This window comes from Sorex araneus, chromosome 1, assembly GCF_027595985.1.
Source record: "Sorex araneus isolate mSorAra2 chromosome 1, mSorAra2.pri, whole genome shotgun sequence".
Lineage (NCBI taxonomy): Eukaryota > Metazoa > Chordata > Mammalia > Eulipotyphla > Soricidae > Sorex > Sorex araneus.
The window spans coordinates 13,469,001-13,485,423 of record NC_073302.1 but is presented as its reverse complement, the minus strand read 5'-3'; the positions used below and the strand labels follow the sequence as shown (position 1 = coordinate 13,485,423).

The following is a 16,423-nucleotide window of genomic DNA, read 5'->3' as shown; positions in this document are numbered from 1 at the left end:
ACAACGGTAGTGAGTTGTGTGTTGAAACATGGAATGTAATCGAGATAAGGCATAAACGAAGTGAAACTTATCAAGTACAAGGGTGGGGACTGGGGAGGTGGGAGGGGGCGGCAGGTATACTGGGGGGGTTGGTGATGGAGGATGGGCACTGGTGAAGGGAAGGGTGTTTGAGAATTGTATAACCGACATAATCCTGAGAACTATGTAACCCTCCACATGGTGATTCAATAAAATTAAAAAAAAAAAAAAAAAAGAAACCCAACTTCTGAGGCCAGAGGGCTACAGCACAGCAGGTAAGGCACTTGCCGGACATGCAGCCCTCGGGAGTTGAATTCTCCGGCACCCCATATGCTTCCCAGAGCCATGCCTGGGATCAGAGTGACCCCTCAGTGCATAGGCAGGAAGAAGCCCAGAGTACTGCCAAGTAAGGTAGGAAGAAGGAAGGGAGGGAGGGAGTCCAACCCTGATTCAATCCCTGGCATATAAATCACCCCCGCAGCGGCCCCAGGACCCACCCTGAGCACAGAGTCTAGAGGAAGCCCTGAGCATCACTGGGTGCAGCACCCGGTATCCAAATAGTCAAAACCCGTGAGACCCGTTGCCCAGACGGGATAGAAACCACACGCTCTTGCAGCCTGAGGCTCATCCCTAGGGAACACCACGGCCTGGAAGCTGGCATGCCAGCTGCAGCCGAGCACGGCGGCGAATTGAGGATGATGTGCAGTTTCTGATTCCCCTCCGCTCCCCGGGGTCCTCGAGCCATCAGGAAAACCGTTACTAGGCAAACGGCTATTTATCAACAAATGATTCTGTAGCAATAACAGAATGTTAAAGCTGAACCCCAAACAACACTTGGAATTTAATGGTTTTATGAAATCAACTCTTTTTTATACTCTCTTCAGCTTTTTATACTCTCTTCAGCTTTTGCTCATGAATATACATTTGATGTAAAATTAAAACAGAGGCAAGTTTGTTATTCCAGTGCTTTGCCCGATACCATAGCTTAAGTATTTTTCTCATTGTTGTAGGATCACGCACCGTGACTAGCTAAAACGACTGCACAAAACCTCGCTGACTTGATTCCCTCACTAACTTGATTCCCAGCCTATTTTTTTTTATTTTTTTATTTTTTTGCTTTTTGGGTCACACCCGGCGATACACAGGGGTTACTCCTGGCTTTGCACTCAAGAATTACTCCTGGCGGTGCTCAGGGGACCATACGGGATGCTGGGAATCAAACCCGGGTCGGCTGCATGCAAGGCAAATGCCCTACCCACTGTGCTATCATTGCTCCAGCCCCCTTCCAGCCAATTATTAACCTCTCCTGCTGATCATTGGCAGATTCCATGTGCTAAGCTTTAAGCTGAACCTCCTCTTAGTTGCTCAGTCGCATCCAGCTCACAGGCGGGTCATAAATAGTTCATTTATGTATCTATTTTAGAAAGTAGAAAAGCTTAATGGGAAGTGGGAGAGGAAAATCCATGTGGGGAGAAACTAAGTAGAGAACTAAGTTCACCTGGTCTCAATTTTTTTTTTATTTTAATGAATCACCATGAGATACAGTTACAGACTTACAAACTTGCATGACTGGTTAAAGAAACTTTGGTATACCTACACAATGGAATACTATGCAGCTGTTAAAAAGATGAAATAATGAAATCTGCATACAAGTCGATAGTCATTGAGAGTATCATGCTAAGTGAAATGAGTCAGAAAGAGCAGGACAGACAAGAATGATTTACTTTATATTCCACTCATTTGTGGAATATAAAGTAACATAATAGGAGACTGACACCTAAGGATAGTAGAGATAAGGGCCAGGAGGATGGCTCCATGACTTGGAAACCGATCCGATCTCATGTGCTGGGGAAAAAGGCCTGGCCACAATTTAATACTCTCCAACCTCATCTTCCTCATAGGCACGCTGGAAGAAGTCGAAGAGGGAAACAATTTTCTTGTTCCCAAGTTTTCACCATGAGACCCATCGCAGCAACAAACATCATCAGGCTCAGCTTTTTCGTTCACTAGGTTGTTCACTGAGAACAACTGTTCCCCCCCGAAATGCTTTTCTGAGTGACAGAACTTTGAAAAGCAGCCAAGCCTCTTCCCAGTCACCTTCAGAAAGACTCTGCAGGTGTGAACTGCCCACTGGGTCAGCCAGAGCACTCGGGTCTGAGAAGCCCTGGGCATCCCCAAGCGTCTACCTGGCAGAGGAAACCCTCCTGCCACACAGTGCGTCCCTGTCCCCACTCTTCCCGGGACTCTCCCAGGTCATTAAGTCAACGTGATTCCCAAGGTCCTGGGCCCCCCGGTACATCGCCAGCACCCCAGGGTGGCAGCACCACCCTCTGTCACAACGGGCTCTGTTCCCAACTACTTCTGCCAACTTGCCTCCCCCAGTTCTTGCTCTCCTGACTGCTCACACCTGGCTTCCCCTTGACCTCACAACTGCTGGGACTCCCAAAGGCCCAGCGACGCTGTCCTCAGCTACTGTGTTAGCAGGGACGAGAGCGCCCGGCTCTGCCTGAGGAGCTGGTACATCTGGGACGCCTGGCATATGCCATTCGATCTTCACCGGGACCCTGGGAGACAAATTCTTTTTCCCACTTTTTACACTTAGAGTTTTAGAAAACCTCACTGTATCACTGTATCACTGTCATCCTGCTGTTCATTGATTTGCTCAAGCAGGTGCCAGTAATGTCTCCATTCGTCCCTGTCATGTGCTGGTGTAGTCCAAAGGCGTATTGGGTCAGGGTCAGGGGAATGAGGACCGTCGTCGTTACTGTTTTTGGCATATTGAGTACGCCACGGGTAGCTTGCCAGGCTCTGCCGTTAGAAAGCCTCATGCAACCAAAATGCATAGGCTAGGAAACTGTATACAAGGCCACACTTGCTCTCAACAAACACCAAAATGTATTACCTGCAACACCATCTCCCCGGGCTTATCCCGAGTTCTGGGTAGGGACCAAGTAGAGGCCTTTGTTATATAAGAACATAAACAAACATGCAATTACAGGCAGTCACAGAAAAATAACAGAGTGCTGCCCGCTTGCTTCAGGAGGAAACAGGGGTCCTGGGGGAGCTGGGAAAGGGAGCTAGGAGGCCTCATGACCAGCCACGCTGATGTGGGAAGGGCAGGGGCCTGCCTTCCAAGGGGGTACCCGAGGGAGGAGCCCCTCACAACACCTGCTGAGCTCAGAAAGGCAGAACAGCCTTGTGTGGGGCAGGGCTTGTGGACTTGGCGAGAAGTTAGCGATGCCCTTACACATCGGAGAAACAGCACCACGGCAACGGGGTTGGGACACAGGGAGTCAGCAGAAACAGAAGCTCTGTTCGAGCTGGGTACCAGTGACCACCGTGTGCCTGGCACAGGCCAGGGGCTTCCCAGGCTGTGACTCACATCACCCTCTGACAACTTTTTTTTTTTTTTTTTTGCTTTTTGGGTCACACTCAGTGATGCTCAGCAGTTACTCCTGGCTCTGCGCTCAGGAATCACTCCTGGTGGTGCTGGGAATCAAACCCAGGTCAGCCGAGTGCAGGGCAAACACTCTACCCGATGTACTATGGCTCCGGCCCCCACCCTCTAACAACTTAGAGAGAATGACAGTATTAGTGACACTTTAACGATGAGGCTCTGGAAGTAACTTACCAGAAAGACAAAGGTTGGTAAGTGGCAGAGACAAACCTAAAAGCCAATTCTGTCCCTTCCAGAGTCGTAACAGGTCCCAAACACCCACCATCAGCTCTGAGGTTTCAGAACCAGCCAAGTGGGGCCGGGGGAGCAGAGCACAGTGGACGGGGAGGGGGGGGAGCAGGGCAGAGGCGAGAGAGCCCGTCTCTGGCTGTACGTAAGTCACAACACAGCGTGCTCCCAGCAAACTTGCAAACCACCGAGCCAGGCCACAGGCAGACCCTCGGATTGGACTGACTATGTCAGCTGAGACCAGCACTTCTCAGCCAGACATAAGGGTCTGGTGGAGGTGCACCAGCACTCCAGGGTACTAAGTACGAGACAGGCACAGTGCAGGATCTGGTAACAGATGCAGACAATGCTCTGGTCACACCTGATTGAAAGCTTTCCAAAGCCCTCAGAAAGGAAGCCACCGGCAATAAGAAATCCTGCTCCCGGCTGGGACGGGGCGGGGCGGGGAGGGGGCTCCGAGAGCTGTGCCGGGCAGATGGACCCCCAGGTTTGCTCTCTGACTCGGCAAGGCCTCCAATGGCCTGAAAACAAAAAAAATAAAAAGCGCAAACATCAGAAATCCTACCCGTAATATCTGCTGTTGGCTGCTTGTGCCATCACTTAATTCCTCTGACATCCAGAAATTCCATTTTTCAGTAACATGCCCCAAGGAAACAATCTTGTAAATGTGAGAAGACTTGCGCACTGGGAGAGCTCTGGAAGCGGAAAATGAGAAGCGATCCTAGAATGCCCACACTGAGAGATGATGTCAACCCCGGCTCAGTCCGGCCCTTTGAACAGTCTTCACGAACTATTCCTGGGCTTCAAAGAACGCTCTCCATCAGGAGAAGGGAGAAGAGAGCTGCCCTGGCGCTCCGCTGGATATGGAAGCCAGATTCTGACAGACAGACAGGCAGAGGATGAGAGAGAGAGACAGAGAGACAGAGATGGAGACAGAGAATGAGAGAGAGAGAGAGAGAGAGAGAGAGAGAGAGAGAGAGAGAGAGAGAGAGAGAGAGAGAGAGAGAGAAAGAGAGAGATTGCTCTCTCCAGAAAAGGTCACACCAGATACACACAGTCCTTTACAAGGCACAGGCCATGTCCACCAGGAGCACTTCAGGACACAGTCAATGAAAGTGACAGATCAGGCCCCTCTCCAGACTCACTGGACACACCGTCTTCCTTCCTTCCAGACGCCCTGCGCACAGGAGGCGCCCCTCAGCTCAGAGGGTACGAGACCACATGCTGCCGTGCCCAGACCCACGAGTAGCTGTGCAGTTCTCCCGTCAAAGGGGCACGTGCACGGAGCTGTGAGCTGCGGTGACACCGAGGCCGGGCTCAAAGCCGGGGACATGCCTCCGTCTCCCTCCACATGTGCCCGGTGAAGGGGTGGGAGGAGAGGACGCTCCGAGTCTTCTAGCCCTAAAATCCCGACCCTCCGTGGAACACAGCTGCACCCAGCCCCTCTCTCTCCTCCCCGCTTCCCTCCTGGGGCACTGCCAGGCGCCTGAGTCCTGCTGCAGACACCGGCCTGAGGGGCCCTTTGCACGCATCATCGAAAGCTCTGGCATACAGGAGCCCGCCCTTCGCAGTACCCACACCCTGAAGTGCCTCTCTGTGCCTGCGCGTATGGGTGGGTCCTGGCGCCCATAGTGCTCCCCATCCATCCTCTCACCTCCACTCATCCCTCCTTCTCCGAGATCCCAACTCGCCTCCTCCAGAAAGACAGCCCAGGCCGCCCCCACCCCCGCCAAGTTCAGAGCGTTTCCTCTGTGTGCCAGACAGACAGCCTGTCCTTCCCTCTACAGCTAATCTCCCTCTCCTTCTCCCGGCCGGGCAGGGAGGCCCACCCTCTGGATCTACTGCAGAATCCCGGAACACAAAGCCTGGCGCAGAGCACGCGCTTGAAAATCTCTGCAAATGAGTGCACGGGCCACCGGAGAACGCCAGAGGCGGGTCTGCCGGTGAGGAACTCACGAGGGCCTAACGCATGGGCCTTGGTGTTCATTCACAAATCCAGCCGCAGAGAGCGGCGGCAGGGAAATGGGAGCTTCCTCTTGACACCAAGAGCATGCAGGGCCAGGCCGGGCTCAAGGCTCGGTGGCGGAGCCCAAGCCTCACACGCAGGTTGGGTTCCAGGCACCAGTTTTTTATTATTTTGTTTGTTTGTTTGGGGGCCCATATAGCACAGTGGTAGGGCGTTTGCCTTTCATGTAGCTGACCCGTGTTCAATTCCTCCGCCCCTCTCGGTGAGCCCGGCAAGCTATTGAGAGTATCGCGCCCACACGGCCGAGCCTGGCAAGCTACCCGTGGTGTATTCCATATGCCAAAAACAGTAACAAGTCTCACAACAGAGACGTTACTTGTGCCCACTTGAGCAAATCGATGAGCAACGGGACGACAGTGACAGTGACAGTGTTTGGGGGCCCACCTGGCGGTGTTCAGGGCTTACCCCTGGCTCTGCACTCAGGAATCACTCCTGGGCAGGCTCAGGGGGGCCCACACGGGATGCCAGGATCCACCCCAGGCTGGCCGCCGGCAAGGCAGCACCCTCCCCGCTGGACCATCACTCCGGTTCCCCTTGCACCAAGTTTCCAAAAAAGACAGTGGGAGATGCAGGTGGAAGGGTGGTTCACGTGGCGGAGTACGGACACGAGCCCGGCTGTGTGTCTGACCCCCAGTAGCACAAGACCCCCAAACAGCACCAGGGTGGTCCTGCCAAGGTGACCCGCATAACAGTTTTCAAAACTATGTATTTCTTGGGGCTGGAGCAATAGCACAGCGGGTAGGGCGTTTGCCTTGCACATGGCCGACCCGGGTTCGATTCCCAGCATCCCATATGGTCCCCTGAGCACCGCCAGGAGTGATTCCTGAGTGCAGAGCCAGGAGTAACCCCTGAGCATCGCCGGGTGTGACCCAAAAAGAAAAAAAAAATATATGTATTTCCACTCCCACCCCCCCAACGATGTATGTCAACGCTGCAATCACAGCAGACACCAACAGCATTTCCCATAAGCCCCCTGCACACTCTCTACACAGACACGAGTCCATTTAGTCCGGGCCCGGGCTAAATGGAAAACCCCGGGCACTGGGAAAGACCTGACGGGGGGACACTGAGACCAGGGTGGCCATTTCAGCCTCAAGTGCAGAATTTTCTCTGGGAAGTGCTACAATAAAAAATATTAATATCATAAAAACCTAACAGCAGCCGAAGGACCAGAGCCATAAAGAATGAAACATAAATTCCACATCGCGTTCTCGGAGCGGGCACATGGTCGCCTTCGAGAAAAACGGCGGGTGGGTCACTGAGAATGTCTGTGAGCGCGGGCAAGCGAAATCCCAGGGCACGGGCCAAAGGAACAGCCGTAAATACAGGAGGGAGAAGGTCAGACGGCTCGCGCAAGAAACCATCACAGATTTTTGTTTGTTTTTGTTTTTAGTTTGATATCTAGGCTCTATGGTGTACAATGCTATTGGCAGAAATTTACCCAACACCACACCCAACACCAGTGTCTGCAGCCTATTTTAATTTATTCATTTTTTTGCATCATACCTGGCGATGCAGAGGTTATTCCTGGCTCACGCACTCAGGAATGACTCCTGGTCGTGCTCAGGGAACCATATGGGATGCTGGGAATCGAACCCGGGTCGGCTGTGTGCAGGGCAAACGCCCTCCCCGCTGAGGTATCACTCCAGCCCCATGCGGCCTATTTTAAAGACCAAGTAAAGAGAGGCACAGTGACCAGCCAATGCCGGTCACCCGTATGTCGGCCACAAGACCCGAGTCTGAGGAAAGTTCTCTGAGGCAGCCTTGTTTGCCAGGCTACGTTCTGGGAACTTTCCTCAGACTTGGGTCTCGTGGCTGACACCCGCAGATGCGGGGGACAGGCAGTCCGGTCCGATTCAGAAGGCATAGCTGGGAGGCAGCAGAGACTCCCGGCACCTCTAGTTCAACTGGCCCTCACCCCTCAGCTTCTCCCAAGATTTTTGGAGAACCGCGGGTTTGATCCCGGCATTCCATACAGTCCCCCAGGATTTCATTCGAGTGACGAAAAACAACTGGATTCAAGATTCCTCCCCTCTGTAAAAGGCCAACAATAAAATGTGAAGCCAAAATTATAATGATATTTTTTTTTGTCTACAATTAAAATCCAATATTACGTTCTTTGAAAATGAAACCGGTCTGTATCTCACAGAGCTATTTTAATGCCCTCGTCATGTTAAAGAAGCACAGAACCCTCAACACGCCTGGCTCGGGACAAGGGCTCAATCAAGAGGCACTGTTATTCCTCTTTGATGAAAACAGGAACGATTATTTAACAGTCTCACTCATTTTAATTACCCACGCCGTGGAATAATCAAATCCCATTCGCTGGGGGGCCCCCAGACCCCACAGCACAGATCACGCTGTACAGCTGAAATTATAACAACTCAACGCTCAGAAATTACTTGTTTCCATTAGAGATCTGACAAGTCGTTCCTTCAATGGGTCGCTGGTGGTTTGCAGATGACTATTAGCGGTAATGAGTATTCTAAATTAAATCCAGAGACAGAACCACTCGGCTCTGGGAAGGCGACGGGGGACAGCGAGGCCTGAGTGCAGGCCCGTCCCCGCCGTGTCCTCCGTCTTCGGGCTGACAAACATCTCCTGTGCCTCTCGGAGTCTGGATTCCATTTGGTTACAAATGAAGAAGGGCCTAATTCTTCCCGTGACAAGTGAGAGCGAGGGACAGGTAACTAGTTAAGGATAATTGGAACTAGGAAAATAATCTTATTTTCCGATGGCTCGGCAAGCCAACGCCCTCCGATAACAGATGAGAGGCGCGATGCTGAAGGACAAATCAGCAAGGAAGTCAAATCTCGGTCCCCCGTAATCCACTCTCGGGTCACCACGGGGCAGAGCCAGGCACAGGCCGCTCCCACGTCGACCGCCCCAGAGGTGAAGCCGGCAAAACGCAAGCAGAAGCGCTAGTCCAGTGGGGAGGGCCGTTGCCTCGCACACGGCTGACCAGGGTTCAATCCCTGGCATTCCCTACAGTCCCCCAAGCCCTGCCAGGAGAGGTTCCTGAGTGCAGTCAAGGGTCACCTTTGAGCATCGCCGGTTATGACTCCAAAACAAAACCCCAAAAAATTGGCCTCCGGGTGCGTCCCACAGGCTGTGTTCTTTACACTGACTTTATAGAAAGAGGAGGCACAGGGCACTCACCCCATATACACCCCAGCCCGGCCCTCTGACTAATCTGTATTGTGACCGGAGGGACATGGGGGGGAGGGGGGAAATGCAAGCAGGCAGCGCGCTTCAGTGGGGAGACTAATGGTTTCACAGCCACTGAAAACCTGGACTCCGATCCCTGCTCTGCAAATGGGATACCAGGTGACGGAGCGCCCTCCGTTAACCGTCAGAGCCCTAAAATGGCAGCCGTACAAAATAACCTCAAAGAATTGCAGCAAAGGCTAAGAGGGAACCATAAACCATAGTGATAGTAATAGTACCTTAAACTGGTGGTAATACCCTTAAGGTAATGAGCGCCTCCCATCTGGGAGCTCAGAAATATCCCACACTGCTGCTCCGGTCAGAAGCCAGCATGGACCGGGGCCGAGAAGGAGGGCCCGGCACGCCTGCCCACCCCGGCACCGTCCGATCCTCCGATCCAGACCCCTCTCCAAAAACCCGCCCCTCCCAGGCCGGCTGCACCGTGGGCACAGAAACAATCTGTTCGGAATGAGAGTCGGCATCTGCACTTACATGTTCAAAGTCCTTCATGTTCCGTGCTCTGGTGGGAGACACTGTTTCTTCTGACACCCTTGGGAGCACTATGAAGAGAAAAGGAACAAAGGGAAGCATCACGCACGCTGACGGCAGCCACCAACCCCCCGCCCCCAGCAGGGCAGCGTCCAGAGGGGAAGCCCCATGCACAGTGTCCAGAGCGTTCCCTGCAGGGTCTCTGTCTGTCAGATCGAGGGGACTCAACTAGTGTTTGCTCTGGGCTGGGAGGGTTGTTAGAACAATCCAGAACACAACTTGAGAGCAACTCGGGGGGCAGGGGGCATATTTCTGTTTACTTGAAAAAAAAGGAAGATTTCTAGGGAAGCACTGGGCAATTTTTCTTTTTTTCTGAAAAAGCAGCAATAGGCTCAGTAAGCTTAGGAACTTCTGCCATCTCCGACATCCTATTTCCTTTGCAAATTACTTAAAACTAGCCCCCATGTAACAATGCATGTCAGAGGATAAACCAAAAAAATGCAGATGGCAGGTGGCAAAACAGACCTGGTCTGACGTGTGCCTCCTTACGGCCTGCCAAACACTTACTTTGACTCACTTTGCTGTCCAGGGTGCCGGCTTCGTGCACTGGGCAATTAAAAGAGAGCATGGCTCACGGGCTTGGCAGCAGGAGCTGGCACGCGTCATCTTAAAGCAGCAGACAAGCAATATTTTCGGCATTGCGGCCATCCACAAAGCCGGCAATCTGTCACCACTACTCGACTCTCACGGCCCAGCCACCAATATAATTCATCCGCAGATAAAGGAGCTGTGTTCCAGTAACAGTCTGACTGTCAAAAGCAGGCAGCAGGCCGGACTGCCTGTGGCCTCTGCTGATACCCAGAGCGTTCCGCAGCTCCCTTTACTCGGGGACTGTCCGTTCCAGCACCACTCTGAACCGGAAGGCAGCCAGGGAAACAAAGGCGAAAGGGACTCGGGGCCCGCACCCAAGAAGGTCCCAACCCAACAGGCAAGACCAAGATGCGGGCCAGTGGTTTTGCAGCACAAAGTGCCTTCAGGCGCTGAGAAAATGCACAGACAGACACTTGCCGGGGAGGCCCTGGCTCCATTCGAGATGCTGCCACAGCAGGGAGCAGAGCACGGGCAGCTGACCCGCCAGGAAGAAAAGACGAGGGGCTGGACCCCACGGAGCTGCAAGGGTGCTGAAGGACAGGAGTGGCCACGGGAGAGGAGGGCGGCCACTCTCAATGCAGGAAGGCCCAGTGAGAAGGGGGCCTCTGGCAGACACGGGGTCAGAAGGAGGCGACAACCCCAGTCAAACACAGTGCAAAAGGCACAAGCAGGCCCAGCCAAGAGGCACTAAAGACGAGAGACCCATAATTGCACCAAGAGCGGCACGAGGGTCTCGGCGACTGACCGTGGCCTCTGCGGAGATGCTCGGGACGGTGAGGAGCCGGGGGAGGAGCTGGGAAGTATCACAAGAAACATCGGGGCGAGCACAAGGCTGAAAGGCGGCCCGTCCGGAGAACACGGGATAATCCAGGCCACAGGCCGGAGGGAGGCTCAGATTCCAGAAGGCTTTGAAGTCGCCCACGGGAGTTAATGAAAGGAGTGAAGTGAAACAGGGCGAGTTTGGAGAGAAATACGCCCCTCCACCGCCCAGGGAGAACCCACGGGAGCGTCGCGCTTGGAGCTGAGGCAGGAAGAGGCCGCAGCAGGTGCTGCGCAGAAGAGGGGGCAGGAAGAAGAGGGGAGGGGGGATTTCCTCACAGAGGCCCAGGTGGGGGGCACGGTGCCTGCTGGGGAACCCCCCGCAGGACGAGAGCTCAGGAGTGGCAGGGTCGAATGGGAAGCCCCAGCAGGCGCCTGCGGTTCTCCACTGGCCTGGGCCGGTGTCCCTCTCCAGGTCTCTCTGCAGCCACCCTGCCAGTCTCGGCTCCACGGCCAGGGCCCGGGCAATGCCGGCTGCCCGACCGTCTCCAAATCCGGGTTAGCCCCTCCTCCCGGCCTCTCACAGCCCGGACACATTTGTGCTCATGACACGCATCAGAGCGCCTGTCCAAGCACATTCTCCACTCCACCGCCCGCCTCGCGGTGTAATGGCACCACGGGACCAAGAACCAGAGGACCAGCTGCCCCACTGCCCGCTCCTCGCTGGCCGGGGTGCGCGAGAAGGCAAGGAACTGCAACGGCTGGATTTTGGATTGCAAACCTGACGGTGGTGTGTGGGCCGAAGTCTTCTGCAAAAATCAGCCCTGGGACACGGAGGCTGCCTGCGAGGAGACACGGTCCCTGCGTGCCAAGCTCCATCATTGGGAGGAAGAGAACAGCGCCTGAGACCCACAGCCCGACGCCACTCGGCAGGGCTGATGAGCAGGAATTCGCGGATGCGTGGGAGAGCGTTTGCCAAGCCCCGGCTGCACAGCGGGGTCTCCTCACCCTCCGGCCCCCACACAACAGCTGCTCCATCTCTCGCCAGCACCTCCTGGGCTCTCCCCAGTCATCCGTCTCCAGAGGGCAGCCCGGGAGGGAACACCGGGTCCCAGCCAAAAACGGAATCCAGCAGCCAGCTGGGAAGTCCTGGGCACACCACAGCTCCAAGTGGCCGGCCACAGGCCACTCAGCCACCGAGGCCGGGAGCGCCACCATTGGCCACCCAGTCACCGCTCCAGGTCCTGCTTCGGTGCAGCAAACAGGCTGAACCCAAGGCACTGGGGAGTGAGGAAGGGACCCCAGGACGAGGGCCCTGTTGAAGTGATGGTGGACTCTGCTAGTCTCGTGTGTAAGAAGGCGAACAGCAAAGCCACACGCAAATGAGAAGAACCAAGCCTCTTCTGGGAGCACCCCCAACCTCAAAGCCCAGCCCCAGCCCCCCTCAAGGCCCTGGGTCTGGGGTCTAGTCGACCCCGAGCTCTGAACCAAACATCAGATCCAGCGTACGGTACTTACCACCATTCCCCAGAGCGGCAGTGGCGCTGACGTCCCCCAGGTTGTCCGGCAGACCGGGAACAAGGCCGCTAGGAGAGAACAGGTGTGATGAGAGGTGAGTTAGTGCCGGACCACCGGGACAATCATCAGGCGAAACAGGGACACACAGCTGAGCAGACTGGGAGGCAAGCCCAGCAGAGGGCAACAGCCGGGCTCTGGGGCAGGATTCTGGCTCAAAGGGCTGAGTGACCTTCCAGCAAGGCTACTCATTCATTCCTTCCTTTAGCGAGCGTTCTGAGTGCCAGGTATGTGCTAGGTGCAGTGGGCACGTGATGAAATGCATGGTATTTATGCGCCAATTCTTTTTTTTTTTTTGTGATCTCTTGCATGAGGATAGCACCTTGTGCCCATAAAGATTAAGCTAGCCATTGGCCGTAAGCCCTTAGCACACAGAAAATGCTTAAGAATGGTATCTACTAAAGTTGTTGTTCTTACTGTAACCATTTTAATATTCTTACCAACAAACAAAACTTAAGCTCTCCTGAGTCAGGCACCAATTCAGATACTTTAAAGCATGTCAAGAAAGTAAAATCCAGGGGCTGGAGCAATAGCATAGTGGGTAGGGTGTTTGCTTTGCACACGGCCGACCCGGCTTCTATTCCCAGCATCCCATATGGTCCCCCGAGCACCACCAGGAGTAATTCCTGAGTGCATGAGCCAGGAGTAAACCCTGTACAAAAGCCAGGTGCGACCCAAAAATAATAATTAAAAAAAAGTAAAATTCAGGGGCCAGAGAGATAGTATAGAAGGTAGAGCTCTTGCCTTGTACACAGGTGACCCCAGGTTCAATCCCTGACATCACATATGGTTCCCCAGTCTCATCAGGCATGATTCCTGAGTGCAAAGCCAAAAGTAAGCCCTGAGCACTGCTGGGTATGGCCCAAATTAAAAAGAGAAAAAAATAGGGGGCCAGGAGAAGCACAACTCATTAATCCAAGAAATTATTACTGGCTGAAAGATAAAAAACGAATTCAATCCTTGGGAAAAAGAAGATAGATGGGAGGCATCACCTTTCCCAACTTCAAACTGTACTACAAAGCGGTAGTAATTAAAACAGCATGGTATTGGAATAAAGACAGACATCCTGACACCGATCCTCAACTATATGATCAAATATATGATCTTTGATAAAGGAGCAAGAAATATGATATGGAGCAAGGAAAACCTTTCAACAAGTGGTGCTGGGGAAACTGAACAGCTACATGCAAATAAATGAACTTAGTTCCTTTCTAACGCCGGGCACAAAAGTCAGATCAGAATGGATTAAAGACCTCAATATCAGACCTGAATCCATAAGGTACATGGAGGAAAATATGGGCAGAGCCCTTGATGATATTGGGGCTAAAGACATCTTCAAAGATGAAACACCACTGACCAAGCAAGAGGAAGCAAAAATAAACAAATGGGACTACATTAAACTAAGAAATTTCTGCACTTCAAAAGAAATGGTGACTAAGATACAAAGACAGCCCAAAGATTGAGAAAAATTATTTACCCAATACCCATCTGATAAAGGGTTAATATCCAAGATATATAAGGCACTGGTAGAACTTTACAAGAAAAAAATCCATCCCCATCAAAAAATGGGGAAAAGAAATGCACAGATACTTCCTCAAAGAAGAAATACAAATGGCCAAAAGACACATGGAAAAATGCTCTACATCACTAATCATCAGGGAGATGCAAATCAAACAACAATGAGATATCATCTCACAGCATAGAGACTGGCCCACATCAAAAAGAACAAGAACAACCAGTGTTGGTGAAGTTGCAGGGAGAAAGGGATTCTCCTTCATTGTTGGTAGGAATGCTGAATGGTCCAGCCCTTTCGGAAAACAATGTGGGCATTCCTCAAAAATCGAGAAATTGAGCTTCAATACAACCCAGCAATACCATTCTGGAATATACCCCTGGGGGCCCAAAAACACACAGCAAAAATGCCATCTTCACCGCCTCTGTTTAATGCAGCACTATTCACAGTAGCCAGAATCTGGGAAGAGCCTGAGTACGTGAGAACAGGTGACTGTTAAAGAAACTAGGGTACATCTACACAATGGAATACTATGCAGCTGTTAGGAAAAATGATGTCATGAAATTCACTTGTAAATGAACAGACATGGAGAGTATCATGCTGAGTGAAATGAGTCAGAAGGAGAGAGACAGATATAGAATGAGGGCACTCATTTGTGGGATGTTAAAAAAAAAAAAAAAACACATACTATGAGACTAATGCCAAAGGAAAGAAGAGACAAGGGCCAGGAGAACTGGTCCACAGAAGCCTGCTTCAAGTGCCAGGGGAAAAAAGAGCTGGATGGAGAAGGGAACACTGTGACAGAGATAGTTGGAAATGATCACTCTGGGTAAGAACTGCGTGCTGAAAGTAGGTAAAGGAACAAACATGATAACCTCTCAGCACCTGTACTGAACATCATAATACCCCAAACCAAAGAGAGAGAAACAGAGAAAGAGCAAGAGAGACAGCAAGAGAGAGAAAGAGACAGAGACAGAGAGACACAAAGACACAGAGAGAGAAACAAAGACTGAGACAGAGGCACAAGTAAAGTGCCTACCATAAAGACAGCATGGGGGGGAGGGTAGCAGCTCCAGAAGGGACTAGACAGACACCCCCCCTCCCAGCTCCACACACCTCCACACCAGGGGGACAAGCCCCCACCACCTGAATTCTCAGGGAGCCAGGAATTTGTTCTAGAGAAGAAAGGAAAGGTCAGTCCTTGGAGTTAACAGGATCATTGTCTGCCCCCACAAAACAGAATTTCAGGAGATGAATACCCAAGGAAAACATTCTTATTTGGGGAACCGAGAGGCAGCGTGGGGAGGGAGAGTTATGCACTCAGAAAGAACACGAGCTTCTCCAGAGGGGAGCTAGCCAAGCACACACCCCAGGCAGAGGGGCAGGGGGATCGCCGGGATGTAGATAGGAACCCCAGGATATAGATATAGAGGCCTTTGCCTCTGCAGTGAGCTTGTGAAAGATTTCCGCATTCTGGCCCTCCAAGTTACTGCTAGGGTGGTGCCAAGGGGGAGCGCTTGGAACTGTTGATGGTCTTGGATATTCTTATCACAGCCCTAGTTTCTCCAAGAACCTTTGCTCCCAGAGGGTCCGGCCTGGACTCCTGCCAGGGGACTTCTGCATCTCAAAGTGGGGTTTGAGATCCACCCTTCTCAGTGGGGTCCTGGACGTCAAAGACCTCCGTGCCTCTGGGCTCTTGGGCTCTGAGACTGTGACTTATTCTAATCCACATCGTCAGCCACCCTCGGGCCCCATCTGCCTTAAAGAGCAAGAAAGGCCCAAAGCTCCAAACATCCACATGTTTAACAAGGAAAGTACCACGGCTCAGAGCACTTCAGTGCCATGTGGCAGTTACATGGAGAACCAGTTCCGGAATCCAGGTCTACATCCAGGAAATATTTCCCTGACCCAAGCTAGAAAGCAGGACCAAAAAACAAGCTATAAAGTAGGAGCTCATGAACTCTCAGCTTGACTTCAGCAGTTTGCTCTTTCCATATCTCTAAATCCAAATCCAACCGATCTGGAATTGGAATGGACCTTTAACATCACAAGTAAACAAAGAAAAAACAGATACTATGAAAGTCTAACATAAGAGATGATTACATGAAACATGTCTGCTAGAAACACAACTAAAAAAAGTAAAACCTGCCTTTGCGGCCCCACGCGAGATCGACCCCGGAGGCAACAGAACCACTTTGGACACGAGCGGCGCCCCCAAAATGCCTCCAAACTGTGTGCTGGGAGCTTCTGGCCCAGGCGCTGCCGGCAGGGTATGCTCTTTTCTCTCTCAACTCTTTCTTCTTGAACGCAGCGAGGCTATAGCCGGTTTTTAGACTCTACAGGAAGCCCGGGATAGCCGATGGGCTGGACTCCCGGATCCGCCCTGTGCCGGCCGACATTTAAGCACAGAGCCATGTGGGGACGCTCCTTTGTGGCCCCGCGCGAGATCGACCCGGGAGGCAACAGAACCACTTTGGACACGAGTGGCGCCCCCAAAATG

At 52.5% G+C, this 16,423-nt stretch overlaps 1 protein-coding gene and 1 non-coding gene across 4 annotated transcripts in view; one reads left to right on the top strand and one right to left on the bottom strand.

Moving 5' to 3' along the window:
- The window catches only part of CDK5RAP2 (CDK5 regulatory subunit associated protein 2), a 185,789-nt gene that overhangs the window by 154,540 nt on the left and 14,826 nt on the right, over positions 1-16,423 (bottom strand). For all 3 annotated transcript variants that reach the window (XM_055143649.1, XM_055143654.1, XM_055143650.1), the window contains exons 2-3: positions 12,354-12,421; positions 9,429-9,496 (exon numbers count right to left, since the gene is read on the bottom strand). In XM_055143649.1, coding sequence (XP_054999624.1) covers positions 9,429-9,496; positions 12,354-12,421 — 136 coding nt within the window. The remainder of the gene's footprint in view (positions 1-9,428; positions 9,497-12,353; positions 12,422-16,423) is intronic.
- Positions 8,816-8,947, top strand: LOC129400969 (small nucleolar RNA SNORA51). The gene has a single exon (XR_008628013.1). It is a non-coding gene; the product is annotated as a small nucleolar RNA SNORA51 (small nucleolar RNA).